General features: G+C 66.4%; 1 protein-coding gene across 2 annotated transcripts in view; it reads left to right on the forward strand.

The window, feature by feature from the left end:
- Nucleotides 1-6,779, forward strand: part of SLC12A5 (solute carrier family 12 member 5) — a 28,097-nt gene extending 21,318 nt beyond the window's left edge. For both annotated transcript variants that reach the window (XM_086623112.1, XM_086623113.1), the window contains exons 12-26: nucleotides 384-558; nucleotides 1,407-1,525; nucleotides 1,841-1,939; nucleotides 2,052-2,171; nucleotides 2,310-2,414; nucleotides 2,491-2,659; nucleotides 3,581-3,776; nucleotides 3,864-4,033; nucleotides 4,112-4,243; nucleotides 4,475-4,582; nucleotides 4,758-4,880; nucleotides 4,961-5,148; nucleotides 5,452-5,466; nucleotides 6,027-6,160; nucleotides 6,688-6,779. In XM_086623112.1, the coding sequence (XP_086479238.1) occupies nucleotides 384-558; nucleotides 1,407-1,525; nucleotides 1,841-1,939; nucleotides 2,052-2,171; nucleotides 2,310-2,414; nucleotides 2,491-2,659; nucleotides 3,581-3,776; nucleotides 3,864-4,033; nucleotides 4,112-4,243; nucleotides 4,475-4,582; nucleotides 4,758-4,880; nucleotides 4,961-5,148; nucleotides 5,452-5,466; nucleotides 6,027-6,160; nucleotides 6,688-6,779 (1,945 nt within the window). The remainder of the gene's footprint in view (nucleotides 1-383; nucleotides 559-1,406; nucleotides 1,526-1,840; nucleotides 1,940-2,051; nucleotides 2,172-2,309; nucleotides 2,415-2,490; nucleotides 2,660-3,580; nucleotides 3,777-3,863; nucleotides 4,034-4,111; nucleotides 4,244-4,474; nucleotides 4,583-4,757; nucleotides 4,881-4,960; nucleotides 5,149-5,451; nucleotides 5,467-6,026; nucleotides 6,161-6,687) is intronic.
- Nucleotides 6,780-10,644: the final 3,865 nt, after the last annotated feature.

The raw sequence follows: 10,644 nt of genomic DNA on the forward strand, positions 1-10,644 counted from the left end.
GCAGGGCTGCCCGCTCCGCCCGCGTATCTGGGGCAGCCCTGCGCGCCGTGCCGGCAGGTGACACTTCTGGGTCGCCAGCACCAACACAAACGGCACGCAGCCTCCGCCCGGCACAGGGGAGGGGGAGCCCCCGCCCCACACCTCCCCCTTGTCCCCCCCGGAGCCACGGATGGGGGATGGGGACAGACCCCGACTGCCTGAGCCCCTGCTCCCTTGCTCAGCCCCCATGGGGGGGGACGGGGGCTGTCTCCAGTGCTGTCTCCCCCCAGCAGTGTCCCTCGGTGGCCAACCTGCCCAGGGGGACTGGGCTGTGCCGCCGCGGTGCTGGTGCTCTTGAGGCTCAGCCACGGGACAGAGCCGCGGGTGATGCTGGTGCCCCACAGGTTTGGTGAAGCTGTCAATGGGAACCTGGTGGTTGGCACCCTGGCCTGGCCGTCCCCGTGGGTCATTGTCATCGGCTCCTTCTTCTCCACGTGTGGGGCTGGGCTGCAGAGCCTCACCGGAGCCCCTCGCCTCCTGCAAGCCATCTCCAGGGACGGGATCGTGCCCTTCCTCAGGGTAGGCATCCCCCGAGCCTGGCACTGTCGGCCCCAAGCATCCGCCGTGGCTGCGGCTCCCACCAGCATGGGAGAGCAGCGGGCACCCATGCTGCCCATGCTGCCTCCTCCCAGCACTGCAGCCGGCCGGAGCAGCCTGGCTGCCCTGTCCTCATCCCACCGGCACCGGCGATCGCGGCGGGTTTGGCCGCGGTGTCGGTGGAGGACAGTATTGGCAAAGGTCAGGATCCCCTCCCCCCACTGCCGTGCTGCTTCGTATTTTATCTGCTCTCTGAAGACGCGTTCTCACAACCTCATCTCTCCAAATCCGACCCGACAGCTCCCCCCCGGGAAGAGCGGGCTAATTTTATCCTCCCTCCTTCACCCTGCCAGCCCCAGCCCGAGCTCCCAGTCTCTCGCGCCGCCTGCACCCTCTAATGCATCCAGACACGCGCCCCGGCCCCCGCCCTCGCACCCGGACCCCCCGTGTCCCCACAGCCGCAGGAGGAGCTGCTCTCCATGGAGTGCCCGACTCCACGCTGGCCATGGCCAGGCTGAGCTGGGGCTTGTCCGTGGGTGGGGGTCCCGGGGGCACAGGGGCTGCTCTGGGTGCAGGGAGGGCTGCGCAGTCTGCCAGGAGCAGGGCTGTACCGGCAGTGGGAGCCGGCCCTGGGATCGCTCCCCCACGGGACCTGGCTCGGGCTGTGTGCCAGCATGTGGCGGTGCTCGTGGTGCGCACACGGCCCCAGTCACTGCTGCCAGCCGGGGCCAAGCACACGGAGGGTCTGGCCTCGTCGGGCCGTGCTGGGACATGGCCCGTGGCCGCGCACACTGAGCCCTGATGCACCCCTCTCCCCATCCTGCTTCCAGGTCTTCGGGCACGGCAAAGCCAATGGGGAGCCGACGTGGGCGCTGCTGCTGACCGCCTGCATCTGCGAGATCGGGATCCTGATCGCCTCCCTGGACGAGGTGGCTCCCATCCTCTCCATGTAGGCAGTGCGCTCGGGCCACCCGCGCCTTCGCGAGCTGCGGCCGGGCGGGTGGCACCTGCAGGTTTCTGCTCCTCGGGGTGGGGGGACGTCCCCACCACCCAGCCCTGCCTGCAAGGAGGGGAGCCCCACGGGGAGCCCCGGGACCCTCCTTGGCCAGGGCTGTGGCCAGGCTGCTCTGCAGCCCCAGCTCCCCATCCGTTGGCAGGGCTCGCTCTGGCACTGGCCGCCCCGGGGCTGGGAGGTGCAGCAGGGCTCGACTCAGCCCCAGTCCAGCCTGGCACACTCGGCTCAGCCGCACGTTCGTTCCTGCAGGTTTTTCCTCATGTGCTACATGTTCGTCAACCTGGCGTGCGCGGTGCAGACGCTGCTGCGGACGCCCAACTGGCGGCCCCGCTTCCGCTACTACCACTGGTGAGCTGGGACGGGCGGGACAGGGTGGGAACTGGCGGGACGGGGCGTCCTGCCGCCACACTGGGCACCGCTGCCGGGGCCGGGCGCACTGATGGCGCGGTGCTCTGTACAGGACCTTGTCCTTCCTGGGCATGAGCCTCTGCCTGGCGCTGATGTTCATCTGCTCCTGGTACTATGCGCTGGTCGCCATGCTGATCGCTGGCCTCATCTACAAATACATCGAGTACCGCGGGTAAGGGCGGCCGCGCGCCGCAGCCCCTGCCCGGCACTGGCAGCCGTCCCTCGCCGTGGGCTGCTCAGCTCCCCCAGGCTGCTCCTCCTGGGATGCTCCGGAGCCGTGGGCATCCCTGATGTGCTGCTGGCTCCGCAGGGCAGAGAAGGAGTGGGGCGACGGGATCCGGGGGCTGTCCCTGAGTGCAGCCCGCTACGCCCTGCTGCGGCTGGAGGAGGGTCCCCCCCACACCAAGAACTGGAGGTGAGGCCGGGCTGGGGAGGGGGCGCGGCAGGGGCCAGCCGGGGCACGGGCGCTGACTGCAGGACCATCCTTCCAGGCCGCAGCTGCTGGTCCTGGTCCGTGGGGATCAGGAGCAGAACGTGGTGCACCCGCAGCTTCTGTCCTTCACATCGCAGCTCAAGGCCGGCAAGGGCCTCACCATTGTGGCCTCCGTGCTGGAAGGGACCTTCCTGGACAACCACCCGCAGGCACAGAGGGCAGAGGAGGTGAGAGCTTCCTGCACTGGGGGCACTGCCCACGCTGGGGGCACTGCCCATGCTGGGCTGAGTCCTGCCAGCAGCGGGTGCCCGCGGCCATCCCTGGGAGCCCAGCGGCATTCCTGCCCCATGGCCAGGGCTGGTGGCCCCGGCTGGCCGGGAGAGCACTGGGGTGGCACTGGGCAGAGGTTGGAGACTCCACGCTTCACTGGTGCTCGGGGCACTGCAGGGACCTCCGGACCTCTGCCCCCTCCCCAGCTGCCAAAGACACTGGTCCCAGTCTTGGCCACTGCTGCAGGGCTCGGCATAGCACGGCACAGCTCGGCATGGTGTGGTGCCTGGCCAGAAGCTCTGTGCTGAGCAGCCCCTCAGCTGCCCCACGGCCACAGCAGCCCTGATCCTCCCCACAGCCCCTGTGGTCACGGTGCCAGGCAGGAATCGTTCCCCTCCGGAGTGGGAACCCTCCCCGCCCCCCCGCCCCTCCGCACCAGCCAGGCGGCGCATTAATGAGATTAAGCCCTCGGAAGCAAACAGTTTCTCTCCCATGCAGACATGTTATAATTTCTCTGAGTAAATAACTCTAATTGCTGCTCTGCCGCCCATCAGAGCCCTGGCACGGGGACACCCTCCGCTCGGCACGGCGCAGAGCCGTGCGCCAGCTCCACTCACCGCCGGCCTTCAGCCCTCCCAGCCCAGAGCCGCCAGCCTGCCATGGGGCATGGAGACCTGGGCACCCTGCATCCCACACCTGGCACCCCACATCCAGCACCCCACACCTGGCACCCCACACCCTGTACCCCACACCTGGCACCCCACACCCTGCACTCCTCCTGGCCAGGCTGCCACTGCCAGGGCTGGTGGCCGTCATGCCTGCGGCCGTCGCCTGTCCCCAGGACCTGCAGGCTCTGACCCCCCCTCTCCCACCCCCAGTCCATCCGCCGCCTGATGGAAGCGGAGAAGGTGAAGGGCTTCTGCCAGGTGGTGATCTCCTCCAACCTGCGGGACGGCATGTCCCACCTCATCCAGTCGAGCGGGCTGGGGGGGCTGCAGCACAACACGGTGCTGGTGGGCTGGCCCCGCAGCTGGCGCCAGAAGGAGGACCACCAGACCTGGAGGAACTTCATCGGTAGGCACCGTGGAGGGTGGGTGCTGCCGGGCTGGGAGGTTGCCACGAGCTGGGCCGCCCCGGCTGATGTGGCACTTCTCCTCCCAGAGCTGGTGCGAGAGACCACGGCTGGGCACCTGGCCTTGCTGGTGGCCAAGAACGTCGCCATGTTCCCGGGTAACCAGGAGCGGTTCTCGGAGGGCCACATTGATGTCTGGTGGATCGTCCATGACGGGGGGATGCTCATGCTGCTGCCCTTCCTCCTGCGGCACCACAAGGTAGCGCGGGTTCCGCGGCGCAGGGGGCTGGGGGGGGCCGTCCCCACCAAGCCTTGCCCATGCCTCCCTCCCTCGCAGGTCTGGCGCAAGTGCAAGATGCGTATCTTCACGGTGGCGCAGATGGACGACAACAGCATCCAGATGAAGAAGGATCTGACCACGTTCCTTTACCACCTGCGCATCACTGCGGAGGTGGAGGTGGTGGAGATGGTGAGTGCTGGGACGGGGGGGCATGTCCTGCAGCCTGGGATGCTGCGTGTGGGAGAGCCAGACACTGTACGCTGCCACGGGGGAACACAGCACCACGGGGGGACACAGCACCACCGGAATGTGCAGCACCACGGCGGGGGAACACGCAGCTCCCCAGGGACACGGGGGCCAGGCTGGGGGCAGCAAGTGCCTCTCACCCTGCCCCACGGTTGCTCCTGTTCCCCACTGCAGCACGAGAGCGACATCTCCGCCTACACCTACGAGAAGACTCTGGTGATGGAGCAGCGCTCCCAGATCCTCAAGCAAATGCACCTCACCAAGAATGAGCGGGAGCGAGAGGTGAGGATGTGGGACAGCCTGGGTGGGACACAGCCCCCGTGCTGGCTGAGCCGCTGGCCGAGCTGCCCTGTGGCTCTGTGCACTCATCCTGCTGGGGAGCCGGGGCTGCAGGCTGAGGGCTGCCTGGCCAAGCCCTTTTCTGCCCCACTCCCCTGGCTGACCCCATCCTGCACAGATCCAGAGCATCACAGACGAGTCCCGTGGCTCCATCCGGCGCAAGAACCCGGCCAACACGCGCTTGCGCCTGAGCGTCCCGGAGGAGCAAGTGGGTGATGGCGAGGAGAAGCCAGAGGAGGAGGTGAGGGGCTGCGCCAGGACGGGGCCCGGGCAGGTGGCCAGCCCTGGCCCCAGCCCACCCTCTGTCTCTCCTCTCTGCAGGTCCAGCTCATCCATGACAAAAACACCACCACCTTCTCCAGCAGCTCCCAGTCCCCTGGCGACGAGGTGGAGACGGCCCCCGAGAAGGTGCATCTCACCTGGACCAAGGAGAAGTCTGTCGCTGAGAAGAACAAGAGCAAGAGCCCCGTCAGCCCTGAGGGCATCAAGGACTTCTTCAACATGAAGCCGTACGGCCCCATGTGCTGCCACCCCATCCCATCCACGCCCCGCGGCCCTGGCCATCCCTGGCAGCCGTGGCCAGGCGGGTGCAGGCAGAGCACCGGCGCGGTCCTTGCCCTGGCAGCCTGGGTGCCCTGAGCTCACCCCTGTGGAGAGGCTGGGTGGGAGGTGGGGTGAGGTCCCCGCGCAGACCTGTGCTGATGATGGGGCACCTGGGTCGCATGTGCTGCGGGGACGCGGGGTGCATGCCCGGTGCTCACCTCCTCTCTCTCTCTCTCTCTCCCCCCCCGGCCCCGTGGTGTTCCTGGCAGCGAGTGGGAGAACCTGTAAGTCTGGGTTTGGCGGGGGGGCCAGGTCCCAGGGCGGGGGAAGCTGGGCCACTGCTCGTGGGGCAGCGCGCCTGGAGCCGTCGGGGTGCCCCGTGCATGAGGGCGGCTCAGCGCTGCAACAGCTGCTGCCAGCATGGTGCTAGACGGCTTACCCGGGCACTGTGCGTGGGCCATGGCTGCCAGCCCCTGCACAGGCTCTGCGTGCTGCGCGGTGCCCGTGCCGCGTGCTCCCCGTCCGCCCTGTTACGCTACTGGCAGCTTCCTGCAAGCCTGGGCGCGGGCACCCACAGTGACAGTTGCACCGTCTGCTCCTGCTCTCTGCCACGCGGCTTGGTCCCGAGCAGCTGCAGTGTGCTGCTGCTGCCCGTGGGCACCGCGCATGGCCCTGCAGCTTACGGCTGATGGTGCGGGCTCAGTGTCGCTAGCAGCCGTGCCGGGCAAAGCCTGCTGCTCCCTGAACTCGTGCCGCAGCCCAGCTCACCCCGTGGCCCTGTGGCCCCGACGGGGCTAGAGGCTGCTGTGCCTGTCCCTGTGCCCACACGCACTGTCGTCCCCAGGAACCAGTCCAATGTGCGGAGGATGCACACGGCTGTGAAACTCAACGAGGTGATCGTGAAGAAGTCCCAGGATGCCAAGTTGGTCCTGCTGAACATGCCGGGGCCTCCCCGCAACCGGAAAGGGGATGAGAACTGTATCCTTCCCACTGGGCTGCTGCCTCGGGGCTGACACCAAGACCCCTCTCTGCACAGGGGTGGTGGGGCCAGGGGGCTGCCACTCACACGAGTCTGGTGGATATTGCAGGCGAGTGCCGGGGTACAGGCTCAGTGCCTGAGCCGGGACACATCCGTGCCTCCCACCCTGGCTGTCATTGGCACCAGGCTGCCCGTGTGGCAGAGTCGGTGCACGCGGGGGGGGGGGGGGGCCACACCACATTGCACCCGCACGCGGTAGTGCAATGCCACATCGTGGGGGTGCCAGCAGAGATCTGTGGGGCTCGGCTGTCTGCTGGAGCGGGCTCAGCCACAGTCCCCGTCATGTGGCACCAGTGCGGGTGGCTCCCCTGGCCCCTCAGCTTGGGCCTGACCCCACCGGCTCCCGGTGCTGGTGTGGGAATGTTGTGTCCCAGGCTTGACTTCCCAGGCGTGGGGCTGGGCAGGGATGGCACGGGGCTGTCCCTGAGCTTCATCATGGCTTTGGTCCTCCTTGACAGCTGTACAGACATGGAGTTCCTGGAGGTGCTGACGGAGCACCTGGACCGAGTGCTCTTGGTGCGTGGTGGGGGCCGGGAGGTCATCACCATCTACTCCTGAAACACGGCGCACAAGAGAGGTTTGTCTGCACGCTGAGCGCCCCGCCACCCTGTAAACCGTGCTCCCGGAGGGGAGGAGGGAAGGCCTGACGGCAGCCGGTGTGCAGAAACTTCACCTGGATTTGGCTGTGCCCCTGATCTCTCCATTCGAACTGCAGCACCAGATCTTCCGGGAGCATCCAGCACCAGAGCAGCTGTTCCTCATTGCAACATCACAGCACTGCTGTCCTTGTTTATATATAAATACATACACTGTACTGCGGACTGAGCACCAGAGCCCGGCACTGCTGCCACCGCCCGTCCCCGGCCAGGCCAGCCTTGCTGCCAGCTCCAGCACCGCTGCGTGCAGCCCCTGGCTGGGCAGGAGGGTGGCTGTGCCGAGACGGGCGCCCAGCCCCACCGTGCCACTGCCCCTGCGCGGACCTTGGCTGGACACGCTGGTGCCCTGTGATCGCCTGCCGCCCACACCCCGCCAGCCCATGGAGGCGCTGGGAGAAGAGAGAGGCCACCAGCACATGCTTTCCTCGCCGGATGCTCCTCTCCCCACCTTTGGCAGCGCCTGGGGCGGCCTCCCACGCCGCTGCCCCCCGGCCGCCCCTCGCCACGATGGGCCCGGACAGCCCCACCTCACCACTGTCTCAGCACCATCTGTCTCCGGAGGCTGTGGGCTGATCTTGCGGAGATGCAGCGTGATGGTTTGGAGGGGCCAGAGGGCGGGGGGCAGCTGTGGGGGGTGGGGTGCTGGAGCGCAGCAATCCTGCCGCCGCAGGAGCCTCGGCCTGGGGTGGGTGGGGGGTGCTCCCTGTCCCCCTCCCCATTGACTCCAGGGTCTCTCTGCCCTGGTGCTCGTGCAGTGGTCACAGCATGGAGCTGCGGCACCTGGAGCTGAGCAGAGGCCCCACCATGTGCGGCGTGAGCCGGAGCTGCTCTTTGGCTGCTGGAGCTACGTGGGTGCCGCTGGCCCCCCCGAGGCACCACCGTCTGCTCTTGGCCCAGGCACAGAGGAGCCCCGTCCCATCCCGTCCCCCACTCCCTTGCCGCGTTGCACCGGGGGGCACTGGGGGCTCCCAGGTTGCTGGCCCTGGCCAGCACGGCTGGTCCCCACGCCTGCACGTGCGTCTGGGTGCCCCCATCCCCTGCTGTGCTCCTCGTTGCTCCCCAGGGCTTTGCTGCTGACCCGGCCCCACGCAGTCGTGGATGCTGCCGTGGGGCTGTGGGAAAGTCTGGATCCGTGCGTAGTTTTAACATATGCAAAGTCTGTTTGCCTGGTCTGACAGGGCCGGACCCCGCGTGAGGGGTGGCTGTAAGGGTCCTGCCACCCCCCGGCATCATGGCACTTTCTCATCCAGCTGCCCGGGGCGGCCTGGGCACCAGCCACGCGGCCGGTGCAGCCCGAAGCCTGTCCCGTCCCGCCGGCCCGTGCCGCAGCTGGTAGCCCCTGCGCGCAGGCAGTGGGGCACGGCCGGGATGGCTCAAATACATCTTACCTTTGGCAGCACCTGCAGGGTCGCCCCTCGCCCCCATCGTCGTTGTTCCCCGCCCCCTCCCAGCATCTCTCACGCCAGAGAAACTGAGGAGCTTTTAACAAATGTGAACGGTTCCAGGAACCACACAGGAAGCGGTGCCGAGGGCAGCCAGGGCGCCCGCCCCGGCCCCGTGTACATAGTGTACATAATACAGTACGTGTATTTTTAAAGTGATCATATTTATGTGAATAGAACCAGATGAAGTCTATATATAGAGATCTATATCTATTCTGAGAGATGCAGGGCTCTGCTAGCACCAGGCCGTGGGGACGGAGAGCCAAGACGGGCTGCTCCTGCACGGAACGGGCACCCGTCCGTCTCACTGAGCGCTCCGGAGCAGTGGTGAAGGCTACAGCCTTCCCCGGCCACCGGCAGCCCCTGGGCAAGGGACAGGTCGCGGGTTCGTTCTCTTCTCAATCTAGCTTCTGAAGAGTTTTCAGGGAAAACAAGTCACAGACTTTTCTGAACTTATTTCACAGCAGATTTGAGCTTCCACTCGGAGTGCAGCCTGCTAAGAGTTGCCCTCTCCCGGCAGCGCTGGCTGCTTTGCGGCAGTGCTTTGTCCCCCAGCCGGGGATGACCCCTGCACTGGAGCCTCCTCAGCCCCCCAAACCGCTCCCGATGCTGCCCGGCACCCCGGCAGCCTCCTGGCCGGAGGTAAGGCAGCAGGTGCTGCCGCAGCATCCCCGCTCGTGGCCCGGCAGCAGCTGCCTCCTGCCCAGCACAGTGGTCCCAGCACCCCGCATCCCGCCTGTCCCTCCTGCCCGCTGAGGACTGAGGACGGCTGCAGCCCTCGTCCTGCCTCACCCAGGGCAGGAGAATCCCTCTGCGCTGGACGACTGCAGTCCCCGCTCCCGCTGCAGAGCTCCTCCACTCCTCCAGATCCAGGCCAAAGCTATTTGGGGCTGCTTGGATAAAAAGCAGTGGGTGTTTTGATGTTAGTTTTGTGGTTTGTTTTTTTTTTTTTTTGCTTTAAGATACTACTTGGACACACTCCCAGACCAAAACCGAGCCCCAGCTGCACATCTGTGCCTGCTCATACCTTGCTCCTGCATTTCCATCACTCCCAAAGTGCCTCCCTTCTCTCCAGCAGCAGCCCCAGCCAGACTTTCTGCCACAGTAGCTCAGCTGCCTGCACGGCTGCATCACTCTGTGCTGCAGACTCTGGTGTGGATGCCAGTCCCGAGGGCGTGCGGAGCTCAGCGCTTACAGGCGGTGATCGTCAGGGTGAGCCCAGACCTGGTTTCAGTGCAGGAGCTCCAGGCTGATGCCCGGTGCGGACGCGCAGGGCAGCGCGCTGTGGTCCCGCAGCACCTCAGCCACTTGGGAGCCGTTGAAAGAGCAGGCGGGTGTCTGCGAGTGAAAAGTTCCTTCAGCTTTGGGAAGGGCAGCCCCACAGGAACCAGGATTTGCCGGTGTCTGGCCGCTCTGCCCCGTGGAGCTGGTCGTACACCACCACACACAAGCTCACGTGCTGTTTCCAGCCTCCTAAAATGATTTGAGGCACTTCTGCAGGAACGGGGGAGGCATGCACAGCAACCTGCCCACTCATCTCGTGTGCTAGCACCACACTTGTTGGGCCTGGAACGCTCGCCAGCTGCTTTCCCTCTTCAGCAGATGACACCCACTTCCTGCAGTCACCCTCTAACTACAGCGTGGCTATTGCCCTGCTGCACCGCCAGGCTGGCAGCTGGTGCTGCCCTGCAGCAGGGAGCCCACTCCCCTCCTGCCCCGGGCGCGCGCAGCGGGTCAGCACCGAGGGCCAAGCGCAGGCAGGTTACACGCAGCAGCGGCAGCCACCAGCGACGGCCTCTGCTGAGGCCGCAGCCACTATCGGCCCTCGGCAGCGTCCGAGCACAGAGCTCTTCTTCCAGCCGCAGTTTCATGGTGGCAGGGGACGACGCTGTCTGCGGAGCAGTGGTGAGGCAGCGGGCCAGGGCACGCATCTTTGCTGAGGGCATTGCCTCATCGCCTCCCCAGCATCACCCCCGGATCCCATTCTGCCTCAGCACCACTTCAACTCACCCCCACCCCAGTAAAGCCGCGGTCCCGGCTCCGCCAGGGAGCAGGAAGGCAAGTCCTTTCCATCGCTACCGCTGAAAACATGCGTTCTCCTTCCTCATCCTCCAGCAAGAGCAGGGGCACGGCTCTAGACAGAGCCAGGGCTGCATCAACACCCCTGCCAGGCAACAATTGGCTGTGGCAAGAGAGGTGCGGGTTTCCGCAGCAAGTTGTTGCTCGCTGCTGGCCGGAGAGGGCCGGTTTTAGCAGACGGCACTGCATGTTAGTTTACAAACCCAGCCCTGCACGTTCGGCCTCTGTGCGTGTTCAGTTTCCCCG

The sequence above is a fragment of the Tauraco erythrolophus genome, chromosome 18 (genome assembly GCF_009769465.1).
Source record: "Tauraco erythrolophus isolate bTauEry1 chromosome 18, bTauEry1.pri, whole genome shotgun sequence".
NCBI classification, from domain to species: domain Eukaryota; kingdom Metazoa; phylum Chordata; class Aves; order Musophagiformes; family Musophagidae; genus Tauraco; species Tauraco erythrolophus.